Raw genomic sequence first — 24,709 nt, 5'->3', positions numbered from 1 at the left:
GAAAAAGAAAAGATAAATCTCTGGACCAGAAACAGATCAAACAGTTAAGTGGAGATTGTTAGTCATGGGCCGCTATTTACTGATGTACTGGACTCTAGATCCAGAGAAAGGTAGAGATGGCTGGGAATTGTATTTCTATAGACAGTGGAAATCAAAGCACTCACTGATTGGAGGAAATGATCCCTGGCTGTGCAAAGTCAAGGACTGCTCATGAACAGAGACGGAAAAAGATGTTACTTATATTTGTAGTGGCAGGCAGGAGAGCAGAGAGAGACTCGGGGCCAGATGCAAATGTATTATTGGCTTACTGTCTAAATCTGTACTTTTATCCCTATTGGTAGGATGGGATTGAAAATGCTGGGAGGAAGCAACTCTCAATGGAGAGGGTGAATGAAGGAGGGAAATGAACTTCCTCCAAGGTTAGCTTACAAAGTAAAATTTCAAAGTGAGAACAGTTGTCCAAATTAGCACCCAGCAAATAAATTTACTCCCAATGAGAATCATTTTAGAGTGACTTTAAAGTTTATTTTCAAAGAGCTAAAGCAAGAATAACTTGCATTATAAGTTTTTAAAAAATCTAGCCATACCTGGTAGGAACTCATATTCTAGTTGGAGATTTTTAAATATATATCAGTGATTACAAAATCGTTTATGTTAGTGATGGTGCTGTACACAGCCCATTCAGAGCATACTGCTGTTGAGATCGTCAAGGGGGTGAGTCAGACAAAGGAGGCTTTTTAGAAGAGGTGACATGTTTGCTAAGCCTTATAAGGATGAGTTTATGTGTTTGCAAAGTGAGGAGGTTAGAAGAGGGCCTTCCAGGCAGAAGGGATAGTATGATTATATAAAGCATGCAACATGGGTGTGGGAACTGCAGAGGTTCAGCATTGTTAGAGCATAAAACTGGAGCATAGTGTGTTTAGGAATAAAGCTGCAGAAGTAGGTGTAGCTTGACTGTGGAGGTTGGCCTTGATGAGGACCTTAATAAAGATCTAGGAGCAAAGGGAAGCCATTGAAGTCCCAACAATGAAGGGGCATGGTCGAATTTGTGTTTCAGGTAAGTTTCTGGCATTTGGGTGGAGGGTGAACTTGAGGGCAACAAGATCAGGAGCCCCAAGACCAGTTAGGAAGCTACTGTTGCAGTCTCAGTTTCAGGAGATGGTTAAGTCCCAACCTAGGAAAATGAAGGCTAAAATGGGATGGGACTATTGATTTAGAAGACTATTTCAGACGTTAACTTGGCAGGGTTTGATGAGGATGTTCCAGGATGAGAGAAAGGAAATAGTTAAGAGAATTTTTCTAGATTTTGTAACTACATAGAGGGTGCCAACTGAGACCACTAGAAGGGAGGAAGAACCAGTGGAGAAAAGGTAGTGGCCTTAGTGTTGATCACCTTTCAGGTTGGTGTGTTTGGTTGGCGGGGGTGGGGTGGGGGGGGAGGGGCATGGGTAGGGGGGTGTTAGATTTTTTTTTCTTTTTTATCTTTTCCTTTCCTTCCTCCCTCCCCCATCCCTCTTTCTTTCTATTCTGGGAGCCATAGCATGGGTTTAGTGTAGTAGGGCACTTTGGGGAAACACCATCACAAGATGGTTAGAGGAAGAAAAGGATATTAGGGAGCAATACAGGGAACCCAGAAAAAGCCCTTGGAAACCAAGGCAGCTGTTTCAAGAGGGATAGTGGGAGGGAGGGACTGAGTGATCAGTATGTCAAATGCAGCATACAGGTACTTAGAGATGAGGGTTGGGAAATGTGCACAGACTGATGACTTTTTCAAGAACTCTGTAGAAGGTAATTGAGGAGTGACTGAGAGCAAGGAAGGGAGGACAGACCATAGACTACATTTTGAGGAGTTTGCAAGAGAAGAGAAAGAAGGAAATTAGGTATTAAATAGAGAAAAATTATGTAAGGTCAAGAGATAATTTGGGAATAAAGGTAGGGAGGTAACAGGTACAAATTAAAAGGTAAAAATTAACACGTAAAAAAAAATCTGTTAACAGGTAAAAATTTAGTATGAAGGCAGATTTTTTTCTATTCATAGAAAGTTATTCTTTGTTTAGAGCTGTCTAAAAATTAGAATGGATTGCCTTGTTAGATAGTTGCTCCCTGTCACTGGAGTGGTCGAATAGAGATTAGATGTTTTCTAGTCAGCTGTGTAGAAAGATATGTTGGTGAGCGTCTTTGGGTGTTTTAGGCTCTGTTCAATTCTCAACACTTTGCCCAAAGTTGATTTAAGCATTATAAACTAATGAGTTATTCTGTGGACTTGTGTTGCCTGGCAGCTCTCCATAGATTGATCAAATCAATGGGCCAAGTTAACTTATGTGCCTTTGATCTTGAAGGATGAAATTAAACTGCAGATTCTTAGATAAGAAAATATTGAGTCTCGGTGTCCAGGAACGTTTCATCACTATGACAGTCAACCATGGTCTGGGTCCACAGGTATTTTTGACAAGGTAGTCACTTTCCACACGCAACAACAGAGCCTTTATTTCAAATTTTTGAGAGTTTTTTTTTATCTGTCCATCATTTTTGTAAAACACTGTTACTTGGAATAATTAAAATAGCACTGAGATTATAGGAGAAATGGATAGAGAAGAAAAATCTGTTTCCTTTTCTCTGTGATTCATATTCCTATATGGATGCTTTTAGTTTACATAGAAGTTTGGTTTTTTAGGGCCAAGAGGAGATAATTAGTTTCCATCTCTGCTCTCTAGTCCTCATCTTAGATCTTTTAGTGGTCCTTTTGGGTAACATTTAAAACAATTCAGGGGTAAACTTTGCTGTTTGTCTCAAATGACTACTTATCTGTATCCAAATCTGGCTTCCTGGGGTACTGAAGCATGAACAGCGTAAATTACTGAACTCAACTAATTCTCAGAAAGCCACATTTTAGTCAGTACTTTCCAACTTTCTCACTCATTTCTGTTACAGAACTGACAAGTGGTATAACTAATTAATTAGACTTGTATTCCTTTTCAAGTTATACATTTTAAATTCTCTCTGTTAACCTTTTCAAAATGCTAGTAAGTAGTAAAACAAATCCATACAGAAAAACTAAAAAATGCAAGTACTGGAAAAAACAGCTCCCCCACCCCCAAGAATAAGCACCAGGTGTGGTGAATATTTATCTTTTAAGGAAAAATAGTTGCATCCTTGTTACCAACTGACTTTCCTTCTTATGGCCCGTGGATAGGGGAGCAGCCTCCCAGTTACCCCCAGGCCTGTAAGTTTTACCTGTTTCTTAGCCTGTTTGTTTCCTTGCTCTGGGAGAGTGCAGTAAGTGAAAAATCTCACAAGTCCACAAGTTGATTCTTTTCCTTTCACAATTTAATACTTTCCGAACATGTTAAGAACATGAATAAAAATGCCCTTTTAATCATATACTTACTTTTTAACAGTTAAAATTTTTATTTTGAAATAAAAGATTTTGAGATAATGTGTCTAAATTTAGAGAGGAGTTGCAAAAATAATATAGAGAGCAAATTTCCTGTTCCAAACAAGATGGAGTAGACACATTTCACCATATTCCAGTTAAATGCAACAATATAGGTAGTTTAAATGTAAATAGATGGAAAAAGACATACCGTGCAAATGCCAATCAAAAGAAAGCTGGGGTGGCTATACTAATATCAGATAAATTAGACATCAGAGCAAAGAAAATTACAAAGGACAAAGAGGAGCACTACATAATGATTCAAAGGGTCAATCCACCCAGAAGACAGGGCAATCTTAAATGTGTATGCACCAAACAGAGCTTCAAAGTACATGAAGCAAAACTGAACATAATTGAGAAATAGACATAAATCCACAGTTATCAGTAGGAACTTCAATAGCATTATATACTTACTTTTCAAGCGCACATGTAACATTCACCAAGGTAGACTATATCCCAGGTCATAAAACAAACCCCAACAAATATAAAAGAATTAAAATCATACAGAGTATATTCTCTGACCATAATGGAATCAAACTAGAAATGAAAAACAGACTACAGGAAAGTCTTCAAACACTTGGAACTTAAACAACACACTTCTTATTAATCCATGGGTCAAGGAGGAAGTCTCAGGGAAACAAAAAAATACACTGACCTTAATGAAAATGAAAATACAGCATATCAAAACTTGTAGGTTGTAGCTAAATCAGTGCTGAGTGGAAATTTATAGCACTAAATGCTTATATGAGGAATAGATGAAAGGTCGCAAATGAATAATCTAAGCTTCCACCTTGAGAAAATAGAAAAAAGAAGAGCAAAATAAACACAGAGCAAACTGGAGGAAGGAAATAATAAAGAAGAGAGAAGTTAATGTAATTGAAAACAAAAACAGTAGAGAAAAACAATGAATCCAAAAAAGATGGTTCTTTGAAAAGAGATTCTGACTTAATTGGCAATGGGTGCAGTTTGGGCACTGGAATTTTACAATCTCTCCAGGTGATACCAATGTTTAATGGGAATTGAGAACCTCTGCTGTGGAGGCCAGATAATTTTCTCAGGGTTTAACTGGTGTTGGCATCTATGGCCCACCCCTTTCATTTCTCCTGAGGAAAATTTGTAGTCGTTTCATTTTCTCTCACTTTTTGTTGCCCTCAAAGTCAGTGCTGATCCTTTCCCTTGTAGGTTAACTTCCCTGCCTGACTGCCCTTTTGCCATCAGTATAGCCCTGACCAGAGGTGAACTGTTCCCAACTGCAACCCCCCTCCACTTCACACCCACACCACCTTGATTGATTTGGGATTAACCCCCAAAACCCCCTCTGATTGGTTTGTCACACATCATTGGTCACCAGCTTTAGGCTGTGATCACCCAAGCCACAGTAACAGTGTGTCTAGTGCACCTGGTCTTGTGACCCTGGCTCTGAGGGAGCCGAAGGACTTGGTTTTTCCATTCTGGTGGCCAGTGCAGTGCCTGCCCTTTATTAACACACTATTAACAGTTGATGTACGGTGGATTTGCACTTGCTCAGTAAGTTTGGGGTTGTTTGTTTGACCTTACATGTGAGACCTGTTATTGTTTCTAAAACCTGGGATAAAGATACTTTTCTCCTAATAAATTCTGATGATCACTTTAAATCAGGTAGATGTTATTGTAAATGTATTAGGGGTACATGTGCCTAAATTTCAATGTGGAAGCAACTCACAGCAAGAGATAAGACATAATGGAAATCATTATTTTTAAAAAATTGTTTGAGTTTCTATCTGGAGAAAGAATTATGTATTTCATAGTAAAAGCTATTCTTGTTGATTTACTTTATTCTTAAGAGGTCTTATTTGCAAATGGTATTTTATCTTAAGAGGATTTATGCTTTGTACATGTATCTCTTTATTCTTAAGATGCCAAGCCTGCTTATTTATCTGGGTAGTTGAAATTATTGAACATATGTATATAAATCAAAAAGAAATTGTAGGGAATTCCCTGGCGGTCCAGTGGTTAGGACTTGACGATTTCACTGCCATGGCCCGGACTCAATCCCTGGTCAGGGAACTAAGATCCCACAAGCCACGTGGCACAGTCAAAAAAGAAACAGAGAAAGAAAGGGAACGTACTGCTAATTTTAAAAAAATTATTAGAACTGGGGCCTTTTTGCTTAAAAGGCATAAAACAGATTTTAATTTAGAAAGGGTCTAGGACCATTAAAATTTGTCAAGATAATGTCACAGAATAGGCCACCCAAGCTGAAACCTTCCAGTGAGGTCTTTATTAGCCAAACAGTGGGCTGAGAGATTGGGAAGGAGGGAGCGGTGTTAGGAAAGTGATAATTCAGTTGTATGCTTCCAATTTTCAGTATTCTTTCTTTCATTAAAAGAAAGGTTTCTTGTAGTTTAGACCAGAGGGTGACAAGCTATGGCCTGTGAGCCAAATCTAGCCTACCACCTGTTTTTGTATGGCCTGTGAGCTAAGAATGGTTTTTAACATTTTTAAGTGGTTGAAAAATGAAGAATAATATTTCATGACATGTGAAAATTGAATTTTAGTATAATAAAGTTTTATTGGGACAGAGCCATGATCACTTGTTTATGTACTGTCTGTGGCTGCTTTCATGCTACAATAACAGATTTGAGTAATTGCCACAGAGACCATACGGCCCACAAAGCCAAACATGTTTGCTATCTGGTCCTTTACAGAAAAAGTTTGCTGAACCCTGTTTTAAACTCCCTTCCCAATGTGGCCTTCCCATGCAAGATGATTTCTACTCAGGAGGTTTGAAATTCCCAAATAATTTGTTAACATTAAGGAGGGTAAGCCTGTTTCCTGGCAACAGGGATACCTGTGGTTGACATAGAAATACTTGACTGAGTGGCAGGAACCTACCTAGGTAAATTGGTATTTTCTTCTTTTTTCTTTAATGCTTTTTGAGGGCTTTGGGAAAGAGTTGACCTCCAGACTTCTCATCTGGTCACAGGGGACTCATGAGTCACACGATGTGTCTTAAGTTTTAAAAACAAGCTTTAAAATGACTGAGATGAAGGCAGTCTTCTTTTAAAAAGTACAGAAAAGTTCACCGACTCCAATTTCTGGTATCTCTTCTTTTTTAAAGACAAAGATTTGTGGGGGGTAAGGAGAAGCAGTAAAATATGTAGGATATGTTCTTTTTCTTCTGATTATTTTTTGTTTACTCAATTAAATATTTATGGTTTTAGTTACTGGAGTACTGAAATGTGGTAAAGATAAAAGATATTTGAGGTGAACAGGCTTGAAGGGAAGTTTTGTTTCCACGACACTGAAACAGTGATAGATTGAATTGTTTTGTAGAGAGGGGTGAATTCTGAATTAAAGCATAGGCAGTGGACTCAAATGGTCTCAGTGTGGAGAGGGTTAGTATTGTTTACCCCAGAGCAGAGGTAATCAGCTCAAGAAACACATCTGTAGTATTTATGATTTCTGTTTAAGGAATAGTTTGGGAGTTTCTTTGCCCGCATGAGCAGGAATTGATCCTTAAGAATAAAAGAAGTGTGCTGCTCTGGTCTGACCAGTGGCCTAACTCAAACGTCTGTCTCTGTTAACGGCCCTGAAGGGTATTTTCCTGAAAGTCTAAGGGAGCTGGACTTTTAGATGCTTCTTTACTTAAGGATTACTTCCAAATACCATCATGGATTTATCCTCCCTGATTTTATCTCAGTCCTTCTTGAACCTGTTTACATTTTCATTCTGTTCCACTTCTTGAGCTGATGAGTTCTCTAAGTTCCCTAAACATTGCTCAAAGTCCTGCTTTCTTTTTGATAAAATTGCCTTTAGGTTACAGGGATTGCCCCTTTGTTACTTTAACTCTGTGATTGGGTGAATAAAGTCAACAATTTCCACACTCGTCTTGATTCTTATCGATTTACTGCTTCATTCTTTTAGAGCAAGATTTCTCAACCTTGGCAGTATTGACATTTTAGGCCAGATAAATCTGTGCATTGCAGGATGTTTAGCAGCCTCCCTGGTCTCTGCCCCCAAGATGCCAGTAACGCTGCCCCTTCCCAGTTGCGATAACCAAAAATGTCTCCAGATATTGCCACATTGTCCCTGGGGAACAAAATTGCCTTCAGCTGGGAATCACTACTTTAGATATTTGTCTTTTCCAAACTGTAGGGTTTTGTCTTTTGGGACTAACTTTATAAATATGGAGGCTCCTCTATCCAGTTGATTGTATTGTGCTTTTCTGGGTATTTTCCAGCTCTGGTTGATGTCCATCTTGAACGACAGTGACAACTACTTTTCATAGTTTCAGTTTTTTCAGGTCAGCTGCATCGTTTGTGAGTGGTGTGTGGAACAAATACCTTGAAAACTTAGAAGTTTTTTTCTAATTATAAATGTCCTATATGTGTACTGTAAAAATGTGGAGAATGGAAAAAATTAGAATGTTTTTGTCACTCAGAAAACTTCAGTGTTATTGATGCAACTAATGTTAGTAAATTGGTTTATGGCCTTCATTATTTTCTATATATTTTATTTCATAGGTGCAATCTTGCTATAAGACCAATTTTTATAGTTTTTCCACTTAACATTTTTATTTATTTATTTTATTATTTATGGCTGTGTTGGGTCTTCGTTTCTGCGCGAGGCCTTTCTCTAGTTGCGGCAAGCGGGGGCCACTCTTCATCGCAGTGGCGGGCCTCTCACTATCGCGGCCTCTCTTGTTGCAGAGCGCAGGCTCAGTAATTGTGGCTCACGGGCCTAGTTGCTCCGCAACATGTGGGATCCTCCCAGACCAGGGCTCGAACCCGTGTCCCCTGCATTGACAGGCAGACTCTTAACCACTGCGCCACCAGGGAAGCCCTCCACTTAACATTTTAACATGAATGTTTCCCTGTGTACCATGTTTAAATAACTGAGTGAAATACCATAATATTAATATACTTTAAGTAGTCCTCTTTTGTTTGATAGCTAGGTTTCATCTATTGTTTTTATTAGGGAGTTTTAATGAACATTTTGTTCATAAATCATTTTCTGTGTTTTGGATTATTTTTCAAATATGAATGTTGGAAGTAGAATTCCTGGATCAAAGGGTATGAATATGTATAAAGTAGAGCCTTAGATTATTTTTAAGTTGCTGCATGGCCCCACAGATGGCAGTGAATAGTGGCTCCTTGAACTGACCATGCATTTCAGAAGTATGTCTGGTGGGTGTATAGAAGGAAAGAAAGGGCTGTGTTTGAGTTAATCACTTTTCCTGCCGCCTGCTCTTCTGTGGGAACATTAATGGGGAGTCCAGTAGCCACCAAACCACAGACTTAGATTCCAGTCCCAAATAATCCTAGTTGGGTTGACTTCCAGACAGTGCTCCTTTAAGAGGGAGTTTCACCCAAGGAAGGCATTTATTTTATACAGTTGTATTTTGCCTGGCTTACAGTCACTGTTAAGATTAATCAGAATGCTGTTAATCATTTTGGTTGAGATTATAGTAGGAATAAGATCTGAAAACCGCCTTCAAATTACTGTTCTCAAGGGTGCAATGTAAGGGCTGGTGCACATTTCATTTCTGCCAAAACAAAGGAATACTCATTGTGGGAGGTAAGGAAGAAAATAATGTCATTGTAAAGTCTGCACGCTGAATAGAGGACTAGAAAATAAACAGCTGAATAATATATCCAAATGTAAGGCAATGAGGTACATCGCACTGTACTTATTCTTGGTTTTGCTTAACAAAAAATTTTATTCTAAAGTACTTTTTAAAGGGTACCACCAAATGAAGTTTCACATGTTGTCTTTAGGGGTGCCTGGAAGCAGAATGTGAGACCATATTTGAACGTACATGATTTGTTGAGGGACTGCTCTCAGGAGAAACTTATAAGGGAGCAAGGACAAGAAGGCAGGGAAGAGGAAGAAGCTAAAGTAAGGATATAGTCTAGCATTAGCCTGTTTTGGTTAGGGGCATGGTTGGGGTGGTGTAGAGCTACTGGCTGCCCCTGGGAGGGAGACAGGGAGAGTATAATCTCCCTGGCAGGACTCCAGCCCTTGGGGAAAGGGACAGCTGTGAGCCATTAGCAGCCAACAAGCAGTACCTGGGAGATGGGTATGCTAGCTAGTAAAGGGGATGTGGGTGGGGCATGTTTACTTTGTGCAGGACACTGTGCTGAGACCTGGGAGTAAGAGATGAATGTGACATAGTTCCTGCTTTGAAGATGGTTGTGGTCTTGTGGCAGGGCTGACCATGTAAAGAATATTTACAGTGCAAATGAAGAGCATTTTACATGGACAGAAGCATGTATAGAGGCTTGGATAGAAAGCAAAGGAGTGAATAATTGTGAGAGAGGCATATCTGGGGAACCTCACTGAGGAGATCTAACAAATGGGTCGGACCAGGTTGGGGGAAAATGGGATGGTCCGGGTTAACAAGCAGGGGACTGTAGGCAGAGGGAAGAGCCCGGTCCAAAGGCTGGCAAGTATGAAACAAGATGGTATGTTCATGGAATCACATGAGGCATAGCATGTGCAGGAGGCAGGGGGGAAGCAGCTGATGAGGCCTGACAAATTGGAGCCGGAACGCTGTGGGCCTCCAAGGCTATGCTTAGGAGTCTTGGGCTTAGAAGGGGCAGCATTCCTGCTGTTAACCCCCCAGCCTGCCTCAGGTCTCAGGGTCAACTTGGAGTGCCCTGAGCTCTGCCCTCTGGTGGCCATGTAGCTCCAAGCATGTCATTTAAACATTTCTGAGCCCCAATTTCATCTGTAAAATGGTGATAATGATGTTTATAGGACTGTTGTTGTGATTAGAAGTAATAAAGACAGATCTAAAGATTTGCCACCATGGAATTATTCTGCTGATATTTACTGTTCTTTGTCATTTTCCTGTAGTAATTAAAACAGCAGTGCTGTCACAGAAATAAGTCAGTGGACTTTAATAGCCCAGACCCAAAAATTTGCTTGCTTTGTTTTCTTTTCTAAAAATTATAAGCAACCCAGTTTCCAGGACTGGTGTTATTGGTGTTAATCTGTTTCCTAGGCTCTTTATTGATACTAAAAGATTTTTTGTTTCCATCTATAGTAAAACATGACTGTTACTGTAATAGTTTAAAAACCACAAGATTTGGGAATTCCCTGGCAGTCCGGTGGTTAGGACTCAGTGCTTTCACTGCTGGGGCCCCGTGTTCAATCCCCAGTCGGGGAACTAAGATCCCACAAGCCGTGTGGCATGGGGGAAAAAAAAGCACCAGATTTTACAGATTCTTAAAAATCTGCACCTCCCTCAGTCATGAACAGTTTGGTAGCTCATCTAAAGAAGAGAATATTATAGAAAATGGAGACACTCTTTTAGCCAGAGTTCATAAGACCAGAACTTCAGATGAGAGGAGTATCTAGCTTACAAGAAGTCTTAGGTCTCCTGAAACTTTCAAGAAAGTGAGGAGAGAGGGACCATACTCAGTTGGCTTTCTTCACTGACAGTTTTTAGAGAATAAAAGTATTTCTTCTATGGCATATGCTGCCTTCAATCCCAGTACAAGCTATCCATATGGAGGTTATGTTCAGTAGACACAGAATTTTTCTATTGATGTTATTCTTGACTCTACCTAAAAATTTCTCATTGGTAAAATGTCACAATATTTTTAAAGGTTTTTTTTAGCTTTATTGAGATATAATTTACATACTATAAAATTCATCCATTTTAAGTAGACAATTCAGTGGGTTTTAATATATTTACAGAGTTTTGCAACCATCACTACTACCCAATTTTAGAACATTTCTGTCACCCCAAAAAGAAGCTTTGTGCCCATTTGCAGTCAGTATTCTGTGTTCTTACTCCCAACCCTAGGTAACCACTAATCTACTTCCTGTCTCTATATATAGGCCTGCTCCTACTCTGGACATTTCATATAAATGGAATCATATGATAAGTGATATGGTGTTTATGACTTCTTTCACTGAGCATAATGTTTTTGTTAAGTGGTTTTTTTTACATGTTTTACACGTTGTAGCATGTATCAGTACTTTGTTCCTTTTTATTGCCGAGTAGTATTCCATGGTCCAGATGTACCACAGATTGTTTAACCATTCACCTGTTGAAAGAAATCTGGGTTGTCTCCAGTTTTTGACTATTATGAATAAAGCTGCTATAAACATTTGTGTATAGGTTTTTGTGTGAACATGTATTTCCATTTCTCTGGGGTAAATGCCCAGGAGTGCAATTGCTGGATCCTGTGATAGTTACATGTTTAATTTTTAAAGGAATAGCCAAATTGTTTTCTAGAATACCTGTACCATTTACATTCCCACCAGCAGTGTATGAATGATATAGTTTCTTCACATCATCACCATTTGGATTTTCACTGTTTTTTATTTCAGCCATTGTGGTTTTAATTTTCATTTCCCTGATGGCTAATGATATTGAACCTCTTTTCATGTGCTTATTTTCCACTTGTAATGCTTTTTGGTGAAATGTCTGTTCAAATCTTTTGCGCATTTTAAATTGAATCATTTGTTCCTTACTGTTGAGTTTTGAGCGTTCTTTACGTATTCTGGATACAAGTCCATTGTTGTAAATGTGGTTTGTAAATATTTTGTCCCATTCTGTCGCTTGTTTCTGTATCTTCTTAACAGTCTTCTGCAGAGCAAGTTTTTCATTTTGATGAAAGTGAATTTTTCTTTGATAGATCTTGCTCTTGGTGTCAAATCAAAGAACTCTTTGCTTAACCCTAGGTCCTGAAGATTTCCTCCTTTGTGTTTCTAAAGTTTTTTTACTTTTACATTTAAGTCCATGATCCATTTTAAGTTAACTTTTGTATAAGGCATGAGACTTAGGTTGAAGTTCTTTTTTTTTTTCCTATTGTTCCAGTACCATTTGTTAAAAAGACCATCTTCCTCCATTTGATTACTTTTCTACCTCTGTCAAAAATCTGTTGGGCATATTCGTGTGGGAGTATATTCATTTTAATACTGCAAAATATATTAGGTTGTGGTAGGCAGAATAATGGGCCCCCTAAGATGGCTATGACCTAATCCCTGGAACTTGTGAACATGGTAGGTTACATGGCAAAGGAGAATTAGGGTTGCTAATCAGCTGACTTTAAAGTAGGGAAATTATCCTGGATTATCTGGGTGAGCCTGATGTAATAACAAGGGTTATTAAAAGTGGAAGAGGGAGGCACAAGAGAAAGGTCAGAGAATGAGGTGTAAGGATAGAAGCAGGGTTAGAGAGATGCAGTGTTGTTGGCTTTGAAGACTGAGGAAGCTGGCCAGGAGGATCCAAGGAATGTGAATGGCCTCTAGAAGATGGAAAAGGTAAGGAAATGGATTCTCTCCTAGAGCCTCCAGAAAGGACCACAGCCCTGCCAACATCTTGATTTTAGCTTAGGAATACCTGTATTAGACTTCTAACCCACTGAACTTACTATTAGAGATAATAAATTTGTGTAGTTTTAAGCCACTGAGTTTGTGGTAACTTATTACTGCAACAATAGAATACTAATAAATGGATATTTCAGAAAAGTTCCCATTGATAATAGGATTCTAAATGTTTGGGCACACCACTTATCTGGAAAGTTTACATATATGGAACATCCCAATGGTATCAGACAAATGAAGTGCTACTCTAGGTAGATTTGTGCATTCAATGGGGAATAATTAGAAAATATATTACATTTATCTTTAAATTTCTACATTCATTGTGACTTTAAATTATGTTCCTTTTTGATGGGAAGTGTTTTGTGACTTGTTTTTGTTTGCATTTCAGAAGAGTGTTTGAATGTCTTGAGTTTTACACTGGGAACCAAACACAGCCCCCAAAATTTATGTGACGGGAGGTTAACATCCTATTTAAAGAAACATTCTTCATTTTGCAATATATAGATACTGAATTATTATGTTATAAACCTGAAACTAACATAGTGTTATATGTCAATTATATCACAATTTAAGAAAAGAAATATTCAGTTGACTTTGATAGTAGGACAAATAGAATTTGATTAATAATCTTCTTTTTTTTTTTTGCGGTATGCGGGCCTCTCACTGTTGTGGCCTCTCCCGTTGCGGAGCACAGGCTCTGGACGCGCAGACTCAGCGGCCATGGCTCACGGGCCCAGCCGCTCCGCGGCATGTGGGATCTTCCCGGACCAGGTCACGAACCCGCATCCCCTGCATCGGCAGGTGGACTCTCAACCACTGCGCCACCAGGGAAGCCCAATAATTTTGATACTTATGCTAATCCTATTCGTTTTTTTAAATAACAGCTTTATTGAGTTATAATTTACGTACCATACAGTTCACCCAGTTAAAGTGTACAGTTTCATGATTCTTAATATATTCACTGATATGTGCCAACATCAGTACAGAGCACTTTGAATATCTTATCTCATTGCCTTCTGATTTCCATTGTTTTTCATGAGAAGTCAGCTGTTAATCTTATTGGGGTTCCCTTATAAGTGAGGAGTCATTTTTCCCTTGCCGCTTTCAAGATTTTCTCCTTGTCTGGCTTAAAGCAATTTGACCATGATATGCCGTCTATTTGTGCAGCTGTTTGCAGACAGTAGTGTAGTAGTAGAAGTAGTAGTAGTATAAACTACTTGGAGTTTTTTGAGCTTCCTGGATGTGCAAATTAATGTTTTTCAGTTAAATTGGGAAGTTTGCAGCCACTAAAAAAAAAGGTTGTTTTTGCTTTCTTTCTCTCTCTTCTTGTGGCACTCCTATTACATATATGTTGGTGCATTTAGTGGTACCCCACATTTCTCTCAGACTTTGTACATTTTTCTTCATCTTTCTTCCCGGTTCATGGTTTTCTTTAGTTCTAGGAACATATTTACATGGCTAATTTGAAGTCTTTGCCTGTTAAATCTGACATGTAGTTGCACTTATAGGCAGTTTCTGTTGCTTGCTTTTTTGCTGGTGTATAGGTCATACTTTCCTGTTTCTTTACATGTCTCGTAACTTTTTGTTAGAAACTGGGCATTTTAGATAATATAACATAGCAACTCAGTACTGGTGCCCCACCGCCCCTCAGGGCTCTTTATTGTTATTTGCTTGTGAATTTTTTTAGTGACTGGCTGCATTATTTTATTGAAACCTATTTACTCTCGCCCTTTGCCCTGAAGTGTGAAGTCTTGATGTTGCTTCTTAGGCATGTGGCCTTTGGTATGCCCACAGTCACCCTGGGATTGACTGTGGTTTTGGCAGGGCTCTTTCTGACTCTTTACCCTGACCACGTCCAGCTGTTAAACTCCACTGATTGCTGTTGTTTTTAATAGTGCCCCCAAACTGATCCAGTCAGATTAGGGCTCCTTTGAAGGGATAGTTCCTGAGATCAGTATTAGAGATTTCTTCTGACCCCAGGATGGTTCCTCCCAGCTATTTCTTTCCTTGGTTCTCTCCAGCATGCTATACCGTAGGCTTGGACTTCTCCACACATTGTTGCAAATGAAGTCAGTTCCATTGGGGGAAGATTTAGAGCCCTCTATTCTGTGGCCTACTTCTCCCCCTAGGCAAAATCTCTGAGCCACAGCTCTAGTGCAGGGGGTGGGGACAATGATGTGTTTCCCTCTGAGTGATGACCCCAGGTCTCCTAGGTTTGCCTCTCCTAATGTAGAACCCACGAGCTGGGCCCATGGCAATTAGGGCCTCAGTATTCTTGGTGGTATCACACCCCTGGACTTAGCCTCCATACCAGGAATGGGGGCCACCTGGAAGAAGGGAACCCCCATCTCTCAGCCATAGTTGTCTGGAACCTAGCCTCATCAACCAGTAGTCGCTGTGGACCAGATGAGAAACACACATCCTGCTCTTCCCAGGAGAAAGCTTTACAACTGGGAGCTGGAGGAGAGGGAGCTCTGTGTTCTTGGCTGCACTTGTCTGGTGTGATATCTGTGCTGGGAGTGGGGATGGAGGGAGTGGGTCTAGGTCCAAATACCATGGACTCTTACTTTATGTACTGAGTTGTAGATTTTCTTTAATGAGTGCTTCTTCATTTTCTGTATGCCCTTAGGACCATTTCCAGAGATTTTATTTTATTTTATTTTTTTAAAGGGAACTTTATTTTTATTTATTTATTTTTGGCTGCATTGGGTCTTTGTTGCTGCACGGGCTTTCTTTAGTTGAGGCAAGTGGGGGCTACTCTGTTGCAGTGCATGGGCTTCTCATTGCTGTGGCTTCTCTTGTTGTGGAGCATGGGCTCTAGGCACACAGGCTTCAGTAGTTGTGGCTTGCAGGCTCTAGAGCAGAGGCTCAGCAGTTGTGGCGCACGGGCTTAGTTGCTCCGCGGCATGTGGGATCTTTCTGGACCAGGGCTCGAACCTGTGTCCCCTGCGTTGGCAGGCGGATCTTAACCACTGCGCCACCAGGGAAGCCCTCCAGAGATTTTAAATGAGTGTTTTTTGTTTATTTTTTAAGTAATTTTCACCAGTTTCACTGGGGAATGGATCCACAAATCTCTTCACATTGTCATGCCAGAAATGGAGCTCTACTAGCTTTTTAGCATACAGTTTTGTTTCTGTTACTCCTGATTGCTCATAGTGGCCTTGTACTTGGATTTCTATCTCCTTGGTAGATTGTGAGTCTCTTGAAGGCAGTAGCCCTGACCTTTATTCCTTGTTGGATCATGATTGTCCCTAGTAGCATTTTATATACTGTGGCGCATAAAAGAATGTTAGTTATTGACTGTATCACTGTCTTTTCTAGTTTATATTTTCAGCACTTCTTTTGTGACTTAAAGTGTCTTACCATGTTTTCCTTTTTTTCTACTCTCTAGTGCTGATGTGTTCCCAGAAAGGTGGTGCCTCTTTTTTATCTGTCACTGGTCTCTCTTTCTCTCTTTCCCTTTCCCTCCCTCCCTCCCTCCCTCCCTCTCTCTCTCTCTCTCTCTCTCTCTCTCTCTCTCTCTCTCTCTCTCACACACACACACACACACACACACACACAAGGATGCTTAAACTATTGGAAGTTTTAATTAAAAACATTATTTTTCACGATATAGGAGCTTTCTGTAGCATTTCTTGCGATAGATAGATATAATTTTAAATTAGGCTAGTTTGTGGGATGGGAACAGGTAGAAAGTGAGAAAGGGGGAGAAAGGGCAGGCAGAAAAGCAATGGTTTGTGCTTTTAAAGATGGGACATGCCTCACTTGTTCTTTCTTCAGCCAGCCATGTCTCATGCCTTTTTAACCTTGGCCCTTGACAGCTCTGCCTTTGCAACTGCTTTTTCCTTTCTTGCTCCTCTCTTATTGGGGATCCCTGGCTGATGATGACCCTGTGGCTGCCCCCCTTTGTTTGGGTGGACAGTGGTCATGTGGCCACATCTGAGGCTCCAGCCAATCCTATACCATTCATTCTCTGCTGCTTGGATTTCCTCCTAAAGCTAATATGTGGCCTCACCCAGTCTTTGACACACTGTGTATTGGAGAATTTGGTAGTACTCTTCTCCCATCACTCTAGGTCATTTGAGAATATTCTTAACAGAAATTATTTGATTTGTGTGATTTGCCTGCTGCTGCTTCTTGAGCAGTATTGACTGCCCTCTGGGATGGGTATGTGTGGGTTGACTATTTTATTCAGTGTTGTTCTCTTTCCCAGGATGCTCCAGGATGAAACGTCATAGAACTCTCAGCAGCAGTGACAGTTCAGACGAGAGTGAGTAGAACCAGCGAACAGCTGGTAACCTCTGTATCTGTAATCCTTGAGGATTTCTTTGACTTGAGGACAAGCTGTTTCATGCTTCTTTTAATGGTTAAAAAATAATGTTTCTAGGAAGGAAAGCTTGGAGTACCATTTTTCTTATTTAAATTTCATTAGACATAGATAAGTTAGGTGAGAAAATTGGTTTTATGCGGCATATAGCATTTTGTTTTTCACTTTTTATTTACCCAAGCAACAAAGCCACATCTACCAATGATATAACAGTCCTTTTCTAGAAAGTAAGAAAAGTATGAGAGCATAATTGTAGGCCCTACAGTTCTATTTGTAGCTCAGGTACTAAGTGTTTGACTGGATGAGTCATCATTTGTAAAAGACAACAGCTTTATTAACAGTAGCATTTGGGGAAGTGCTGAAGGTTACACAGATTACCTGCTCCACATTTTTAGTTTTTTCAGTTGCTTTTGCAGATACTTTTTCTCCAGATGGAACATGAATTGTGTTATTCCAAGTTATTATGAAATATGATTACACCAAATTGAATCTCCTCAGCGTTAGCACTGTTGAAGCTTTTGCACCCTGGGATGTCACCCATAAATGTCATTAAACTCCATAATGAAACTTTTTTGGTTGCAATTTAACTGTTTTCTTCAGTGGTATGAGGTCACTGTGCTCTTCTCCACCATATATTTCATATTCTTTTGGATGACATTTAGTTATAATAGCAGGTAATAAGTCTCAGTATGTTTTTCTAATTATCTTTTGCAGGTCCTTCCACTTCCTTTACTTCTGGCTCAATGTATAGGAGCAAGTCAAAAATTCCAAATGAACACAAGAAACCTGCTGAGGTGAGATCAGATATTAAATTCTTAAGACTTAAAAAATAGACAGATAGCTACCTTCTGCCTACATATCTACAATACCCAGATCTTGGAGACGTGAGGAGTAAACTACATGCCAATGGATAGGCTTGTTTTCTGATGAACTTTTTTGTTTTTCAAGAAAGATTCCGTTTCCTTTTTCCTTTGGGGAAAACAGTAACCTTCACTGTGCTTTCATTTTGGTGATGACACCTAAGTGCATGGCTTTAGAATATAAATCCTCTCCTAGCCAAGAAGTCAAAGGGAGCCAGATTTGGAGAATTGGGAAGGACCAAAAGAGCCAAAGATCTGGCCTATGATAGGAAAGAGCTAAGTTGGCAGGTGGGAGGCAGTGCAGGAAAGGATAGATGAGGAAGTTGTGGATAGAGAAGGAAAGGACTGGATTGGAGATCTGGGCTCTGGTATGTCCTCACAGCCTTCAGAGCACTACCACCAGGCCAGGAAAAATGGGCCAGTCCTTGTGAGGCTAGTCGTCTTCTGCTTCAAGGGCAGCGAAGTGCCAGGGTTGCACCTGGATTTGGTAATTGTTTTATGAATCCTACAGACTTTCCTCTGTGATAATTAAATGATGAGAAACTGACCTTGTCTATCTTCACTTCTACTATGAGTAGTCTTCCTTGGCTGCAAAGGAAAAGGGAATGTATTAGTTAACTGTTGCTGCATTATACGATATCACAAAATTATTGGCTTAAAGCAGCACACATTTATTATCTCAGTTTCTGTGGGTCGGGAGTCTGGGCACAGCATGACTGGGTTCTCTCTGTTCAAGGTCTTTCAAGGCTGTAATCAGTGTGCTGGCTGGGCTGTGTTCTCATCTGGAAGTTTGACTAGGGAAGAATTTGCTTCCAAGCTCATTCAGATTGTTGGCAGAATTCATCTCCTTCCAGCTGGAGGACTGAGGTCCCTGTTTTTTCATTGACTTTTGGTAGAGTACCACCCTCCACTCCTAGAGACTGCTTGTAGTTCTTTGCCATGTGGCCTTCTCCATAGATCGTCTCAAAACACAACAGCTTACTTTTTCAAAGCCAGCTAGGGGAGAGTCTTTTACTCCAGTCTGCTAAGACTGAGTCTTTTTTTTTTTTTTTTTTTTTTTTTTTTGCGGTACGCAGGCCTCTCACTGTTGCGGCCTCTCCCATTGCGGAGCACAGGCTCTGGATGCGCAGGCTCAGCGGCCATGGCTCATGGGCCCAGCCGCTCCGCGGCATGTGGGATCCTCCTGGACTGGGGCACGAAACCGTGTCCCCTGCATCGGCAGGCGGACTCTCAACCACTGCGCCACCAGGGAAGCCCAAGACTGAGTCTTATATAACATAATCATGAGAATGGCATCCCATTACATTTGCCACATAACATAACCTAATCGAGGGAGTGACATCCCATCATGTCTGACATATTCTGTTGATTAGAAACAAGTCCAGGTTCCACCTGCCCTCATGCAAGTGGTGGTGCGGGGGGGGGGGGGGGGCGGCATTGCTTTAGGGTGTTAGCCAGAGAGAGCATTTCTCCCTTTCTCAGAGGTCACTTTTCATTTTCACCTTTTGCCAGGGACCTTTCTGGGCAGAGTAGAATATCAGTGTGTATTTATATGTGTCTGTGTCATGCAGAAAAACTTAGGGAATAAAACGCACATAAACAGGAGCAGAACAAATTTCCCACCTATCCAGAGGAGGCTTTGACTACAGAATGGTGAGAAAGAAACCTTGCTACTTTCCCATTTAGGACAGCCAGTCCTCGAACATAAAGTGACTCAAGAGCTTTGAGTCTTAAGGCCTGCTGCCTCCGAGTCAGTGAGAATATCAGTCTTTTGTTGCAAGAGATAGGGGACCTGGGCTACTGGAAGCAAATTTTTTCATTTATATGTCCCATTCTATTATAAAAGAGAGAACCTGATATTGTAGGACAAAACCAGCCTTGGCATTAGAAAAGATTGATTCCATGTGTTGCTTGGCTGGTTTATTTCATCTCTCTGAAATCATTTGTTTTGTCATTATAACATGGATGTTATCACGCCTACCTCTCATAGGTACCATTTATTGTAATTTTCTGTGCCAAGAGCTTTTTATTAGATAATCTGATTGTTTCCCAAAATTAAGCAATTGTAAGAACCTCCTTGGATGCTGCCTTCATTTAAAATTTTTATTTAATAACTTATTTATATCAGTATGGACTGACATATATTTATTTTATACTTTGGGTTATAATCCAGTACTACATAATATATTGTATTGCTCAAATTATTCTATATATCAGTGAAATCATCTCTCTTATTTTTCTCTTTTCAATTTCCATTGATTTCTGCTCTTACTTTTATTATTTTCTTCCTTCTTGCTTCAGTTTTATTTTGTACTTTTTCTAGATTCTTGAGGTAGATGCTTAGGCTATTTGAAATTTTTCCTTTTTTCTAGTATAAGAATTTTAGTGCTATAAATTTCCCTTTAAATACTACTTTAGCTGCACCACATTAATTTTGGTATGTTTATTTTCATTTTCATCCATTTCAATATTTTTATTTTCCTTGAGACTTCCTCATTGATCCATGGATTATTTAGAAGTGTGTTGTTTAGTTTCCAAGCGTTTGGAGACTTTTATTGCTATCTTTCTGTTATTGATTTCTAGTTTGAGTTCATTTTTGTCAGAGAACACAGTCTGTATGTTTCAGTTCTTTTACATGTGTCAAGGTTTGTTTTCTGGCCCAAGATATGGTTTATCTTGGTGAATGTTTCATGGGCACTTGAAAAGAATGTGTATTCCACTGTTGTTGGGTCCTATTGGTTGATGGTGTTCTTCTGTATCCCAGCTTATTTTCTGCCTAGTAGTTTTATCAGTTGTTCAGTTAGGGCTGTAGCAGTCTCCAACTGTAATTGTGGATTTGGGTATTTCTCCTCTCAGTTCTATCAAATTTGCTTTGTGTATTTTGAAGGTCTGTTGTTAGGTGCATACATATTTAAGATTGCTATATCTTCTTGGTGAATTTATCATCATGTAATGTCCCTCTTTGTCTTTGGTAATTTTGTTTGCTCTGAAGTCTATACTATCTAATATTAATATCATTTCTGGCTTTCTTTTGATTCCTGTTTACATGGTATATGGTATATTTTTTCCATCCTTTCACTTTTCATTTATACATATAATTTTTATTTGAAATGAGTTTCTTGCAGATGATATATAGTTGGGTCATTTTTTAATCCACTCTTTCAATCTCTGTCTTTTAATTGGCATATTTAAAACATTCATATTTAATGTAACTTTTACTACTGTTTGGTTTAAGTCTGCCATTTTACTATTCTTCTGTTTGTTTTCTCTGGGTTTTTTGTTCCTCTTTTATTTTCTGTCTTCTTGTGGATTACTTGAACATTTTTTTAAGTTCCATGTTGAGTTTCCTTCTTCTTTTTCTTTCTTTTTTTTTTTTTTTTGTTGGCTGCACTGCACAGCTTACAGGATCTTAGTTCCCCAACCAGGGATTGAACCTGGGGCCTCAGCAGTGAAAGTGCAGAGTCCTAACCACTGGACTGCCAGCGAATTCCCCCATGTTGATTTTTCTATGGTGGTTTTAAGGGTATATCTTTGTGTAGATTTTTAGTGGTTGCTCTTGGGAAGCAACCTTTAAAAGGGAGGGCCTTTAACAAACATGACATCAGTCTCCTGATCTCTACATTTTACCACTTTGAAGTAAAGGAAGCTTACCACCATTTGGTTTGTTTATCCACCCCACCCCCACCTTTATCATATAGTTGTCTTAAATATTTTCTCTACATACATTGAGAACTACATTAGACAATGTTAGAATATTCGCTTCAACAGTAAAATATTATTATAAAACTCAAGAGGAAAAGGGTAGTCTATTATATTTACCCGTATTTTTATTCTCTTGTTCTTCCTTTATTCCTGATGTTCCAACTTTCCTTTTGTTTATTTCCTTTCTATATGAAGAACTCCCTTTAGCTGTCCTTTTAGGGGGAGTCTGCTGGTGATAAGTTCTCTTAGTTTTCCTTCATTTGAGAATGTTTTGGTTTTACCTGAAGGTTATTTTCACTTGATATAGAATTCTGGTTTGACAGAACTTTTCTTTCGGCACTTGAAAAATGTGCTACTTCCTTCTTGCCTCCATGGTTTCTAATTAGAGATTGCTCTCATTCAAATGGTTGCTCTCCCGTAGGTAATCAGTCATTTCTTTTCCAGTTGCCTTCAAGATTTTTCTTTGTCTTTAGTTTTCCAAAGAAAACTTTAGAAATCCATGCCTGGGCATGGATTTCTTTGGGTTTATCCTGTTTGGGCTTTGATCAGCTTCCTGAATCTAAGTTTATATCTTTTGCCAAATTTGGGAAATTTTCAGCCATTATTTCTTCAGCTATTTTTCAGCTCCACCTTTTTTTCTTTTCTTCTTTTGAGACTTCAACTGCATGAATGCTAGATCTTTTGTTATTTCCCACAGGTCCTTCAGACTCTTCCTGTTTTTTCAGTGTATATTCTTTCTGTTGGTTAGATTAATTTCTCTTTTTCCCTGTTTCTTTATTCTGTTAATTCCATTATTCTATTGAACCTATCCTATGTGTTTATTTCAGTTATTATATTATTCCATTTCAAATTTTCCATTTGGTTATTCTTTGTATCTTCTTATTTCTTTGCTGAAACTTTCTTTTTTTGTTGTTTCAAAAGTGTTTGTAATTTCTTGTTGAAGCATTTTTATGGTGGCTGCTTTAAAATCCTTGTCAGATAATTCCAACATTTGTGTCATCTCAGTGCTGGTATCTGTTGATGGTCTCTTATTCCTGGTTCTTAGTATTATGAACGATTTCCTATTGCATCCTGGGCTGGGTTTTTGTTTTGTTTTGTTTTGTTTTTTGGTATTATGTTATCAGACACTAAGTCTTATTTAAATCTGTTTTAGCAGGCTCCCATAATAACCACACCAGTGGGGAAGAGAGACACTGACTTTTTACCACCAGTTACACAATTCCTAGGCTCCCCATCCTAGTTCTATTATCTCTCTAGGAAGGTAGTTCTGTTATCCCTCTGGGAAGGGGGAAGGTTGGCTCATTACTACTTGGCAGGGGTGGAAATCCCCACTTTGTTACCTCCACTGATAGCAGGGGCAGTGGTGTGGTAAGGGGTACTGCATTACTGATGGGCAGTGGTGATAGTCCAGGCTCCCTACCCAGTCTCTGCTGATATCACATTGAGGAGGAGGAATGCCTTATTATTGCTGGGTGGGAGTGGATGTCAAAGCCTCTCAGGTGATGTCCACTGATGCCACAACAATTGTTCTTTTTTAAAAGACATTTTAACATCTTTTTGAAATATAATTCGTACAGCATACAGTTCATCTACTTAAAGTGTATAATTCAGTGGATTTTAGTATATTCACAGAGTTGTTGGGTAACCATTACCACAGTCTAAATTTAGAACATTTTCATCACCCCAGAAAGAAACTCCCTATCCATTAGCAGTTAACTCCCTGGGCCCCTACTCCCAGCCACTGGCAACCACTAATCTAATTTCTGTTTCTACAGTTTTGCCTATTCTGGACATTCCATATGAATGGAATAATACAATATATGGCTATTTGTGTCTGGCTTCTTTCATTTAACATAACATTTTCAAAGTTCATTCATGCTGTAGCATGTATCAGTACTTCATTTCTTTTTTATGACTAAATGATACTCCATTGTATGCATATATCACATTTTTAAAATCCATTCATTAGTTGATAGACATTTGGGTTGTCTCCATTTCTGGAGTATTATGAGTAATGCTGCTGTGAGCATTCATATACACGTTTTTAGGTGGACATATGTTTTCAAAAACACCTAGGTGTAGAATTGCTGAGTCTCATAGTAACTCTGTTTAACCATTTGAGGGAATGCCAGACTATCTTCCAAAGGGGTCTCATCAGTTTACACTCCCACCAGCAGTGTACAAGAGTGTTTGAAATTTGTTATTGCTATGGGTACCAGAGACTTGGAATTCCTCAGATAACTTTGTTTTTGTCTCGTCTCTTGACTTTTCCCCTTGTGCTTGTCCTCAGAGAGATTTTGTCTTCTACAGCTCTCCTAGCTGTAAGCCACTGTTATCACTGGAGGCTTTAGTGTGGTGGTAGGGTATGAGGGAGGGGTGGTGTTCTCTACTCTTCTGATTATGTCTCAGTCTTTGGGGTGTGTAGTGGTCCTGTGTCTGGGGGTGAGGTTGGGGAGGTAGGCTTCAGGGATAGAGCATTTTTGCCCCTGCCCACTATTTTCCTGAATGCCTGCAGCAGGTATCCTCTGGTATTCTCAGTCTATGTCCTTGAAGTTTTCTCTCCTGCAGATGAAGGCTTTTTTCTCTGTTGAGTAACACAGGGAAGCTGAGGCTGGGTGCTTTTCCCTTCCCACAGCACTAGTCCAGTGCCCTCACTTGAAATCCTTCCTCTGTAGATGAAGCCTTTTGTTCAATAAGGGAGCCAGGACACTGAGCACCAGCGACCCAGACAGCACCACTGGGGGAGCTTTTTCTCCAGGTTCTCCCCCATCTTCCCTGTGAGTGGCCTCCTGGGTTTCTAGAGAAAAAGCTTACAAGAAGGTGGGAACCCCCTATGACTACAGCTCCCAGAAACTTCATATTCTCATAGTAGGCCCCACTTAGCCCCCAGAGATTCATCAGAATTTCTAGTTTAATGTTCCTGCTGTGGCTTCTGCCCCAAGTAAGGAAATGCTCCTGTCCTGTGTCTCCCTGCAGGCGTGCTTGCCTCTCTTTGAGTTTGACTATTTGTCCTGTGACTCATTTCTCTAATGGCTTCACAAAAACTCGTTAATTTGCTGCCTC

General features: G+C 39.6%; 1 protein-coding gene across 2 annotated transcripts in view; it reads left to right on the top strand.

Moving 5' to 3' along the window:
• Positions 1-24,709, top strand: part of JADE3 (jade family PHD finger 3) — a 151,477-nt gene that overhangs the window by 62,792 nt on the left and 63,976 nt on the right. The window contains exons 2-3 of one of the 2 annotated variants that reach the window (XM_060003011.1): positions 16,971-17,027; positions 17,799-17,878. In XM_060003011.1, the coding sequence (XP_059858994.1) occupies positions 16,982-17,027; positions 17,799-17,878 (126 nt within the window). In that variant the 5' untranslated portion in view covers positions 16,971-16,981. Of the gene's footprint in view, positions 1-16,461; positions 17,028-17,798; positions 17,879-24,709 lie in introns of those variants that run through there. The other variant, XM_060003012.1, reaches the window with a different exon arrangement.

This window comes from Delphinus delphis, chromosome X (genome assembly GCF_949987515.2).
Source record: "Delphinus delphis chromosome X, mDelDel1.2, whole genome shotgun sequence".
Lineage (NCBI taxonomy): Eukaryota > Metazoa > Chordata > Mammalia > Artiodactyla > Delphinidae > Delphinus > Delphinus delphis.
Note: the sequence above shows the minus strand (reverse complement) of the source record. Positions and strands in the feature narration are given on the sequence as shown.